This window comes from Cydia strobilella, chromosome 4, assembly GCF_947568885.1.
Source record: "Cydia strobilella chromosome 4, ilCydStro3.1, whole genome shotgun sequence".
Classification (NCBI taxonomy): Eukaryota; Metazoa; Arthropoda; class Insecta; order Lepidoptera; family Tortricidae; genus Cydia; species Cydia strobilella.
The window spans coordinates 445,198-457,670 of NC_086044.1; the positions used below are offsets into that span (position 1 = coordinate 445,198).

A 12,473-nucleotide genomic window follows, 5' to 3' on the forward strand; every position below is an offset into this window, starting at 1 on the left:
CTATATCAGCTTTCTGACTCAATGAACAATTGAACAAGCATCATCGCCTGCGTCAAAAGCCCATACTTCTCAACAGATTTCTGCACTTTCTTCCCACGCTATGAAAGTTCAATATACGATGGATCTCATACTACATAGTTAATTTGGAAAATTGATTCGTAATAAAATTACTCTGATTGTAGTGTCTGGTTTAGATAAGATGAAAACCTTAACAAAATTATAATTCAGAATCAGCCTCTCGTATAAAAAGGATAACAAAAAAGAATAATTCTTTGTTTCAGACCAGACCATTAAAGCTAAGTATTGTAGTAACTTATTTTGTCATACAAAAGTGGATCGGTATTCAAATTACCGTAGATAATTTACCTAGATTTACTAATTAGTATTGTTTATACAGATTTTTCTTTAGACCATATTAATACGTTTAATCAATTTATTCGCTAGTGCATCTGTTTAATATACGTATAATATGATATTAGATTTAGATTCGGATCGTATTTTTACCTAGGAATGTTTCTGGAAGCAAGTGACGCAAGAATATATCGATTTATTTTTCAGTTTTTAAAAATAAAATAAAATAGGCCTTTATTGCAGTCTTGCAGTGGAACTGCTTTTATTTCTTTTCGATGTATTTTGTAACAAAAGCTTGTTTTTCGATTAAGATCTGCTCTAAATATTTCAATTTCTTCTATCTCTTTCAAGTTTTATTTATTCTGAGGTCATCTTCCCAAAGTTTTCCCCATGAGGTCATCGTCCTAAAAATATAGACCCGTAGGACATACCTATGCTAAGAGAAAAAACTGAGAAATAGACGAGGGAGAGAACACAATGGTGCCCAATAAGTTATGAAAGGAACCAGGGTGGCCTTCATACCTTTGGGAAGATGACCTCAGAATACTTACATAAAACTATATAGACCCAAAATCTGCTCTAAATATTTACATTTCTTCCTATCTCTTGCAAGTTTTATCTATTCTGAGGTCATATTCCCAAAGGGGTCTATATTGGGTCGCATAATAATTGATTGTCCTATGTAATGTTACACATAAAACTCATTTCGCATAATTGTTATAGTGCTGAAACTATTAACATTTCTGAAAAATTATAAAACAAACCTAACCTAACCTATTCTACACAACCTACCTATGCAAAACATTTTCGAAAATACATTCTGTGTCAGCTGGAGAAAAATTATGCGAAAAGAGTTTTATGCGTAACATTACATTATACTCTGATTTATAATTACGTTCCAAAAAACTAACCTCACTCAGATCCTTTTTCTTTCGTAATAATGGAAAATATGTAAAGAAGTAAACTCAAATTTCCCTTTTGCATACTCTAGCATTTAAAATAAATATAGATGTAACCTTTTAGCTTTGTTTAGTTTCTTAAAACATACGGAAAAGAGAAAAAGTGAGGTTAGATTATTGGAATTTAATTATAAATCAGAGTTTAGGACAATCAATTATTATGCTATGTCCTACATAAACGAAATAAATAGTAGTCTACTTGTAAAAAACACAAAATATTTTCATAGAAAGAGTTCCGCGATGATGCCCTCTCCCGGCAGGTTTTTACCTCCAAAAGCCAAAATGGACGCGCTCTAAGTAGTTTCAGAGAAATCTGGAATATCAAACACTCCTAATTCTACTGTTAAATGTATCTCTTAAATAGCTTTTGTTTTAAGGCAGTCTGTGCACAAGCCATTAATCTTTGTGTTCCTAAGACGCATTTAAGAAGAACGATACCAAACATAGCCTAGTAGGTTAACTGATATGTACTTGTAGATATCAAGATTACAACAAACAAATACAACAAATACAAATAATTTATTGAAAACAGTATTATACAGAGGTTCATCTTAAAGACTAAGTGCCAGTTGCACCATCCGCACTTTACAGACTGATCATCGTCACCCGGCGCGCTGCGGCGGTTTACTATAAAAAAAAAAAAAAAAACATTTATTTCGGACCACAGAAATCCATAACAGGTTAGTCGAACATGCAGGAACTTAAAACTATGTTAGATACAATTAATTATTACTTAACTTACTATGAAACACTCCATACAATAGATTTTAGCGAACTCTTTAACGATCACAAACAGTTGGTGCAACCGACCCTAAGAGTTGTTAATTGAGAAGAAATTGAGAGCCCCCCACCTAAATATATATACATCAAAAATCTTGGTGGCTCCACATCTTAAATTCTTGGGTCCTATGGACTAAATGCTACCAAACGATATCTTATGTTCACGCAACGCCGTATTTCATGGGCTGCAACTACCAATATTAATGGAGCTACGTTATAGGGTTCTATTAAGAGGGGGGAATTATAGTTCTAAAATGATGTTATTGTATTAAATCAGATTTAAAACAATAACATTATTTTAGAATTGGACCCAGGTATGTCCTTAAACTACATCCAAAAGAGAGGTATGGGAACTGGGAATGACATCTCGCTTTGTGTGGTAGGGCACAGGACAGCGGATGTCATTCCAGACCTAGAGCAGAGCCCAACTGGGGAGGTACCTCCACCTTACAGAAAACCGCAGCCAAATAACACTAGACCCTACTAATAGTGTTGTGTTCCTGCCGGTGAGTAAGGTTGCCAGAGAGCTCGAGGGAGAGGAATGTTAGGGTCGGCAACGCGCATGTAACTCCTCTGGAGTTGCAGGCGTACATAGGCTACGGAGACTGCTTAACATCAGGCGGGCCGTATGCTTGTTTGCCATCGACGTAGTATAAAAAAAATTAAAAATATTTTAGAATTAAAATTCCCCCCTTTTTGTAATTTGGGGTATTTTGGGGGTTCTCAATTTCTTCTCAATTTTGATATCTACATCAGTTAAGCATAAGCTACTATGTGTTTTTAGACTTATATTGACCGGGATATAGACCGTGATTACCTTTTGTATCGTTTACGAGTTCCCGATATTTCAACGCAGTTACATCAATATAAGTCTAGTGTAACTAACCGTGAATCATTCAAAACTCTTACTATCTTGTTATTGTTAAAAAATACAAACTCTATACATATAATTAATTAATACGAGTAATTATTTTCAGTAAGGTTTTTATTGACATTATAACTTTGTTTCACTATCAAAAACGGGTGGGACTCATATAAACGTATATTATTTAAAAAAAAATAGGTTTGTTTCCCATGTTTTTATTATTTTAATATAAAAGCATTTTAGACCTACACCATACGATGCAATTAGTTATAATTTTGTGTTAGATCCGTCCTTTTAAAAGTTAGTTAGCGTGTCAGTTGGAACAAATAGGGAACAAATCAAATTATTGATATTTCGATTTGTTTTTCTTAGGTAGTCACATTTTTAATAATGTGACTACCTAAGAAAAACAAATCGAACACATTATTAAAAATGTGACTACCTAAGAAAAACAAATCGAAATATCATTTAATATTTACCAGTCGCTTTTCGGTGAAGGAAAACATCGTGAGGAAACCGGACTAATCCCAACAAGGCCTAGTTTCCCTTCTGGGTTGGAAGGTCAGATGGCAGTCGCTTTCGTAAAAACTAGTGCCTACGCCAATTCTTGGGATTAGTTGCCAAGCGGACCCCAGGCTCCCATGAGCCGTGGCAAAATGCCGGGACAACGCGAGGAAGATGAGGTAGTCACATTATTATATATGTTATAAACTAAAATGGATGCCCTCCAGCTAACCGGGAAGGCTTGGTCACTTTTTATTTAGGATAAGATCTATTTCAGTTTACAGTTCCTTTAAAAATCTTACAAATTTCTGTCGTTATTTCTATTCTAGGTTAAATCATTTGGGTTATCCTGGAGGACTTTGAATAAAAATCAGAAATGGTAATCATTGTTTATTTAATTGCCACGCGCCGAAAAATATTGAAACAAATATTAAACTATTACCAGATTATAAATAAATAATTTTGTCACCACAATGCCAAAAGTGGAGCATGTAACCAAATCACTTTTTTTAAATTCAAAATAAACCTTTCGTTGAATTATTGGTAAAAATCCAATTTTACCCTTTATCCAATCGGAGGGACCTCGCAATACTGTGTGACTTGCAGTTCAAGGCTCGAGCAGCCCCGGGTGTTATTGGGGCAATCGATGTACACTTTCTCGAACGGGTGTTTACCGATCGTAAAAGTGTGAACCTCGGGCATCGAATTGGGGATGTTGCATACGTTGAGGTCTTGACCCTTTAGGTCGTGATCTTCCGGGCATTTCTAAAATTAAATAAAATTCTAGAATAAGCAAGAAAAATAGTATGTACTTTTGTACAAGTCCTGATATGTACCTATTTCATGAATGAATAAAGAAATAACACAAGTAGCAAGTATAAATGACACTTGCGCACGCACATACATCAAACAACGATTTTAATAGTTGGATAATTTTTTTGCCTATTTTCTTGAATAACTTCTAAACTATTTACCTTAATATTATAAAAATATATATAGTTGAGATTCTCATAATGAGCTCTTTCTTTTGATATGTAACACAGTATACTTAGTTTAAAAAACTTTATTTTTTAATTTTCTTATGGTAACCCCCAAAAGTGGCCCCCATGTTTAAAATTCTTTTGTTTACGTTAACTTACATATGTATGCCAAATTTTATCTTAATTGGTCTAGTAGTTTCGGAGAAAATAGGTGAAAACAGACGGACAGTCAGACAGACAAACGCACGAGTGATCCTAAAAGGGTTCCGTTTTTTTCCTTTTGAGGTACGGAACCCTAAAAAGTACCTACTGTATGTAATTGCATGAATTCTATAGTAATTTAAATTGTATTTTCTCTTATTTACTCGTAATGCATGTTAATTATAAGATGTACTGTTTTGAAAAGACGTGTGCCGCCGAGTTTGTTGCCGGTCCCATATTGGGATACCCTCCTCCAATTGAGGAGGGATTTAAATCTTCTCGTGGAAGAGGTGTAGGGTTAGAGCCGGCGTAGCTTTATTTGACGTTCATAAGTGCATTGTAATTTTTTTATTTCAACTGTGGTTACTCATAGAGTACGTCTGAATGAATAATAAACTTTCTTTATCTTTATCTTACCATTACGTTTTCTGCAGTTACGAATATTACTTTAAATTACATGTTATTATGAAGAATTTCGCAAGACAGTTCCAAAAATCACTCTCCTATAATACCTAATTCCAATTTAAATTTAAATTATCCAATTATTAAAAATATATAATATAGACGATGTAAAGAAATTTTAAAAATATAATTCATAAATTGTCTTACATTAGGGATGAAGACATCACCACCAGAAACGTTCATATTAAATGTAACCTCATGCACCATTGATTCACCTGTAAAAAAGTTAAAATAAGATTTATTAAAAACCTTTCCTTATTTGAATTTAAAAAGGGTAAGTAACTATGCAATCTACACTTAAATAATTGTAAAGAATGTTTTCTGTCAAAATCAATGAAGAATATTATTACATCATTAATATCAACGAAAAGTATGAAATATTATCCTAAATATGTAATTGGAAAACAGTGCAGTCAGTAAATATTGACTTGTAACTTAGGTATGTATTTAATTAAAAGCATATACCGGGTGTTTCCTGTAACAGGAGCATTAAATTAAACTGGAGGCTGTACTCCTCAAGCTGACCAACATTTGTTCAGCAACATTTAAAAATAACTTGTGTTTTGATTTTCATTACACTTTAAAGTTTATTCTAAGACGCAATGTATTGCAAAATTTGTTATGTTTAAAGCGTGACAAGCAACGTCAAACACACAGATGGCAGCGTACATTGAAAATAATATTTAATTAGTATGAAAAAGGTATAATCTAAAAATTTCATAATTTTAAAAAGTTGCTAAACAAATATTGGTCAGTTTGAGGCGTACAGCCTCCAGTTTAATTTAATGCTCCTGTTACAGGAAACACCCGGTATACATAATGTATATACAGGTAAAGTAATGTGTTTTACTGTAACGAATAAATAATAAATGGAAAATAAAATATTTAAAATAAAAACTAAAACCAGACACGCATAGTTATTGCTACATCAATATCGAAAAACAGAGGTTGCGGAATCCTATAGTTAGTATTAAAATACTAATTTAAAGCCTTTACCTAATGATACACTGCTGCAAAAAGGGTTAATCATATTTGCGTCGGATACGGCGAACAGCGCTGCGAGAGCGACCAGACAGCAAGCAAGCGGCGACATGGCGGCGGCGGCGGCGTGGATGGCTCGCTGTCCACGCCGACTCCGTTATAAAGCCCGCTACGAATGACGTCATACCATCGGGCATAACTATTGAATTACCATTTTTAAGCCCTATTGCAATGGTATAAGTTTCACTATTGGTCAATGAATAGTGTTACTAATACTGCATGCAATGACACGTGTAATGAGCATATCTAATTTTATTGTTTGAAATGGTAAAGGTATCCAGTGGTCAGTAAGTGACTTTCTTATCTAATTTGGCCATTGACTATAAAAAAGGTTTTTCGTATCGAACAATCACAGTTAATTTAAATTAATTCCTAAATAACTGGGAGAACGAGCTTTGCTCGGAAATCATATAATATAAAAGCTCAAAATTGCGCATTTTCCCAGATATAAGACCTAGCTAGATCGATTTTTCGATTCGATCGATTTCGATCGACCCCCGAAAACAGGCATTTCGACCCAACTAAGCGTTTGTCACACTACGATCAATTGTTTGGTAATTATATGTGGTATTTCCTATAAAAAGGACCTTATTGTCGATGGTGCTTACGCCATTATAAACGATGCTCCGATATAAATACAATGCCGCGCGACGCTGTGCGGCGTAAGCGCCATCGACAATAAGGTCCCTTTTCATAGAGAATGCCTCATATAAATTATATTTATAAATAAACAATGTTTAATGAGCGTTTAAAGCAATGCCTAACCGTTGATAATTTAAATACAGTTTTCCTCATGGTATAAATAGGGAACAAATCAAATTATTTTTATTGTATTATTCTTAATTTATCATGGTGTTTAAAATATAAATCTAATTTATTCGCTTGTGTATATCCAGCTTTATGACCAAGTCAAATCTTGTACTTCAGTCCTATGAAATCTGCTTGTCTTCTACAAAACAAAGCACCCATTTAGATATCAGTTAAATATTTTGTAGTCTACAAGGCATATGTGGTATTTTCTATAAAAAGGGACCTTATTGTCGATGGCGCTTACACCATTATTAACGATGCTCCGATATAAATACAATGCCGCGCGACGCTGTGCGGCGTAAGCGACATCGACAATAAGGTCCCTTTTCATAGAAAATGCCCCATATTCTTAATATGGAATATGGTTTTCATTTACATGTTCATATTTGATTTATGTTTTGTTGTTCTCTTAAAGGATTGAAAGTTTTTGTATACTTAGTTTTTAGGGTTCCGTACCCAAAGGGTAAAAACGGGACCCTATTACTAAGGCCCGTCTGTCTGTCTGTCACCAGGCTGTATCTCATGAACCGTGATAGCTAGACAGTTGAAATTTTCACAGAATGATGTATTTCTGTTGCCGCTATAACAACAAACACTAAAAACAGAATAAAATAAATATTTAAGTGGGGCTCCCATACAACAAACGCGATTTTTTTGCCGTTTTTTTGCATAATGGTACGGAACCCTTAGTGCACGAGTCCGACTCGCACTTGGCCGGTTTTTATGTTATTAATTGACTAATTTTAACAGTTAAATTTTATTCATTTAATAAAACCTGAAACCTGGTCCGTATTATTCATATTTTATTATAGCACTGTATGTAGATTTTTTTGTAATTACCTGTCTAAAATTAGCTTAAAATATAAATCTCAATACAACTTTCGCCTCAACTCAAACGAACACACTTAGGTAAACAATTTTGCGCGTGACATATTTCTTAATCTTCTAAACCTCACATCCAACTCCAAAGCCATAGTAAAAACAACCTTATCTTCTCCTAACAACGTTCAATTTAAAAGAAAGTTCAGTTAAATACGAGTTTGCGTGGATTATCATTTGATCCGCGGTACCCTAGGGATCAAGGAACGTTTTATCTCCCCCCCTTTTACCTAACCTCCCCCTTAAGTTGTAACAGACAGGCTTGACTCTAACTGACAAATTCGAGTTGCCGTTTCGTTTATTTTGTTTGACGTCATTCGTTTTCCAGGTAAAACCGAAGTCAAGTTAGAAAAGTATTTAGGTACTTTCAGCGCAATCTTTCACTTACAAAATAAATAAATTTTAAATAAATTTAAATTTTATAGGAATAAATAAATTTTATAGGACATTCTTACACAAATTGACTAAGTCCCACGGTAAGCTCAAGGAGGCTTGTGTTATGAGTACTCAGACAACGATATATATAATATATAAATACATAGAAAACACCCATGACTCAGGAACAAATATCTGTGCTCATCACACAATATAAATGCCCTTACCGGGATTCGAACCCAGGACCATCGGCTTCACAGGCAGGAAAATACCTTAAAAAATAAATTCTGTAAAATTAAATTTTTATACCTTATAAAAGAAGATTATAAGCAAAAGATGAGGCAAAGTAGATAGGTAGGTATGTTACTGAAGAAAAGTATTGCATGTATGGTTACCAATTTATCATAAGTACATCAGTTCAGGACAGGTCAGGATTTTTGATCCTTTATCAGGATTGCGGGGGACTTGAAGACTTGATGAGTGTCAGGATTTTTTTTAGAAACTTCAACTAACCACCAGCTAGCTAAAAGTTAGAATTGGACAGAGAAAAGGGAAGCTTATGCTACTAGCAACCCAGGTAGCAAAATGACGTCAAATGACGTCAGCGACGTCATAATGGCGTAATAATGCCGTCATTATGACGTCGCTGACGTCATTTTACGTCATTTTGCTACCTGGGAACAGCGTATTGTACCGTAAAAATATGAAACGATATTCCTAAAGTACAGGGTATTTGTAATACAAAATATGCAACTTTAGCAGAATAAACTACTCAAATTCTCCAAATAAGAGCTCACAATTCAGTGCTTCACGCGGTTTTTCGTAAACGACCATCAGGAAAAAAATCTCCAAAACTTTTTACGAGCACGCTCGAAGAAGTTTTCCGAAGCCTGGCGGTTTCTTGGGAGGAAAATGGAATAGTCGTCGGTAACAGGAGGTTGTCAAACCTTCGTTTTGCCGACGACATAGTTCTTTTTGCCTCCTCTGCCACAGAACTTCAGCAAATGCTCCAAGATCTGAGCAATGCAAGCCTTCAAGTTGGACTTCAAATGAATCGTGCAAAGACTCAGGTGATGACTAATAGCAAGAAACGTACGGTCGAAGTTGACGGGCAGATTATACAATATGTCAACGAGTATATATATTTGGGCCAGTTAGTCTCTTTCAGCGACAGGCAAGACAAGGAAGTTGAGCGCCGTGTTCAAAACGCCTGGAAGAGCTACTGGTCCATGAAGGAGCTAATGAAGGGGGACCTTCCAATGTCACTAAAGCGTAAACTCGTTGACATGTGTATTCTGCCTGTCCTAACCTACGGTGCCCAAACATGGTCGCTCACCGAGAGTCAGAAGTCCAAATTGAAGGTTTGCCAGAGAGCAATGGAGCGCAGCATTCTAGGTGGTACAAGGATGGATCGCATCCGAAACACTACACTGCGCTCCAGAACAGGCATAGCTGACGTAGGGGAGAAGACCGCTAGGCTGAAGTGGGACTGGGCAGGTCACGTCTGCCGCATGCATCCGGATAGGCGGGACGACTTAGACACCTTCACTAATAACTGGCCGGAAACAGCTCAACAACGGGAGTCATGGAAATCTAAGGGAGAGGCCTTTGCCCAGCAGTGGGACACTACAGATTATTAAAAAAAAAATTATTAGTCCTTTTTCTAACATTTAAAACGATATTCCTAAAGATAAGAAGACGCTTTTACTGCAACAAGTACTCTTTGTTTCTAATAATGAGCGTAAAGTCCTGAATTTCGTCGAGGAATATCATCAATTTTACATTATTTCCAGTTTTCTTGTAAGAGCGCTCTTAAGGTTTTGAAATAAAGGATTTAACCGGCGCTTTTATACTTTATTGTGGTAATAGTAACAGAGCCACAACGATAACGTCCACGTTGGAGTTATGGCAGTCCGGGAAGTGTCAGGATTTTTAGTGACATCCGGACTTTTGCCACCATAATCTTCATTTTCCTATGAAAATATAACATTTATAGAAGGACTTCCCCATTTTAACACTTCAAATTATCTGCAGGTAAAGCTTAGACGAACTATTACTTATCCCTTTGACCGCCTAATACCTACCTTTGTGCATTTCGACAAGGTTCGAAGGGTTAAGCAATACCAATACATTGGTCTGACTAGTAATATAAAAAAAAATTGGACCCGGGGTATGTCCTTAAACTACGTCCAAAAGAGAGGTATGGGCAATGTGAATGGCATCTCGCTTTGTGTGGTAGGGCACAGGACAGCGGATGTCATTCCAGATCTAGAGCAGAGCCCAACTGGGGAAGTACCTCCACCTTACAGAAAACCGCAGCCAAATAACAGTAGACCCTACTCATAGTGTTGTGTTCCTGCCGGTGAGTAAGGTTGCCAGAGCTCAACGAGGGAGAGGAGTGTTAGGGTCGGCAACGCGCATGTAACTCCTCTGGAGTTGCAGGCGTACATAGGCTACGGAGACTGCTTAATATCAGGCGGGCCGTATGCTTGTTTGCCACCGACGTAGTATAAAAAAATGTAGAATGAAGCACAAATAAATAATGAAAAAAAAAGCTGCCTCGATAAGGATAACTTTTACTTTTTATCATTTAACTGCGAACATTAAGTAAAGTAACGATTTCCCTAAGGCAACTTAACTTGAAAATTGTAAATGAACAAGCCACTAAGTAATACCTAATCGTAATTGACTTTTCTAATCGTGTAAAGTAAACAAACAGCAACTCCTCTCCCCTTTGAAGAACAAACACACATACAAAAAAAACAACAACAACACAACTTATGGCCACAGCTGTTTCACAAACTACTATTAGAAGATTGGACTGTCCGGCGAATCGAAAGACGCAGGTATAAGTAAGAACGAGAGAGATATTGGTCTGTTTCCTTAACTTTTAAAGGAATTATAAATATAGTTGGTCAAGCAAATCTTGTCAGTAGAAAAAGGCGACAAAATTTAAAAAATGTAGGCGCGATGGGATATCGTCCCATAGAAAATTTGAATTTCGCGCATTTTTCTACTGACAAGACTTGCTTGACCAACTATAGCTACATTTTGGACACCCATTATGTTGCTATCATCAACCGTAGGAAACAAACTTCACCGCAGGGGCCTATTGCATAATAAAATACAATCTAATAGATACTATTCATGATTTTGTATGTAAAATCACTTGTATTTTATTATGCAATCCGGCCCAAGTGTCCAATTTTGCCCTGCTAAATATTAAAAATAAAAATTTCACCAAGAACGTGGAATATAAAAAAATATAAATTCTTAAATACCTAACCTATCTTTAGGTTTGGCGGTTACTTATCTCATAACCTGAACTAATGGCCAACACATAGCTTTGTCTGTATCCAATCATTTGTTCTTACTATAATGGGAGAGGGTCTTTCGCTTTCAGAAACTAGCGTTCAGGATCATTGCGATCATAGCAAATACCCCGGCATAAGAACTTTAAAAAAATTAGGTATCCTGACGCTGCCTGCGATAGTCGTCATGCAGGTAGCCATTTACGTGAGAGAGAACTTGGCAGCATACCAAGACAAACAACATGAGTTCCAATTACAACACACGAAATGCCGGAAAACTGGATTTAGATTTAGATTTATTTACTTCATAATATTAAATTACATTATAAATTATTTTAACTTAATCTATACGAATTTATATTATTATGATCGTCACTATATACAAATGTCAATACAGATAAAAATTCATCACAAAGTCAAATAAATGTTGGGAAATAAATATACGATGTCAATAATAGCATGGTTACGAAAAAGATGTCAATATGGCTTGTTATACCTAGGTATCTCGTAATGGTCGTCAAATTATAGTACAATGCATTACAATATAAGAATAGGTGAGCAGTATCATATCATATAATTAATTAAATCTATTGATAATATTAGACGTCATTTCCATATATTCTTTTACAGAATATAATGGATTATCTAATAAAGAGGATCTCAATTTGCGTTCAAATGCTTCGTCAGATGGTTCTGTTCGCAGTGTTGTAGGTAGACGCTAATAAAACGTTGGCCCTATCACCCTCGGATTTTTGACTAGTAGCTATGGATCGTAAATTGTGCCATTTTCAACCAAAAGGGTACCTATTGTCGCTTGTCAGTAAGGCGCTATTTCCATATAGCTTCAATTAGAAATCAACAAGCGACAATGTGGTACCTTTTGGTTGAAAACGTCACAATGAGTGAAATCTAGGTGAAATCCAACAAACTCACGTGATGGGTCCTGCTATCTATA

At 35.6% G+C, this 12,473-nt stretch overlaps 1 protein-coding gene across 1 annotated transcript; it reads right to left on the bottom strand.

The window, feature by feature from the left end:
- Positions 1-3,853: 3,853 nt before the first annotated feature.
- LOC134741111 (uncharacterized) lies at positions 3,854-6,262 on the bottom strand. Its single transcript, XM_063673881.1, has 3 exons — positions 6,099-6,262; positions 5,250-5,317; positions 3,854-4,224 (listed from the first exon to the last, which is right to left on the bottom strand). Exons 1-3 carry the CDS (start codon positions 6,193-6,195, stop codon positions 4,024-4,026), a joined length of 366 nt encoding a protein of 121 aa, XP_063529951.1. The 5' UTR covers positions 6,196-6,262; the 3' UTR covers positions 3,854-4,023.
- Between the last annotated feature and the right edge of the window lie 6,211 nt (positions 6,263-12,473).

Coding starts and splice junctions, on each gene's coding strand:
- LOC134741111 (XM_063673881.1), bottom strand. CDS start 6,195: ATGTCGCCGCTTGCTTGCTGTCTGGTCGCTCTCGCAGCGCTGTTCGCC. Junction 5,318..6,098: donor TTGCAGCAGTGTATCATTAG/GTAAAGGCTTTA, acceptor ACTTTTTTACAG/GTGAATCAATGGTGCATGAG. Junction 4,225..5,249: donor GTGATGTCTTCATCCCTAAT/GTAAGACAATTT, acceptor ATTTAATTTTAG/AAATGCCCGGAAGATCACGA.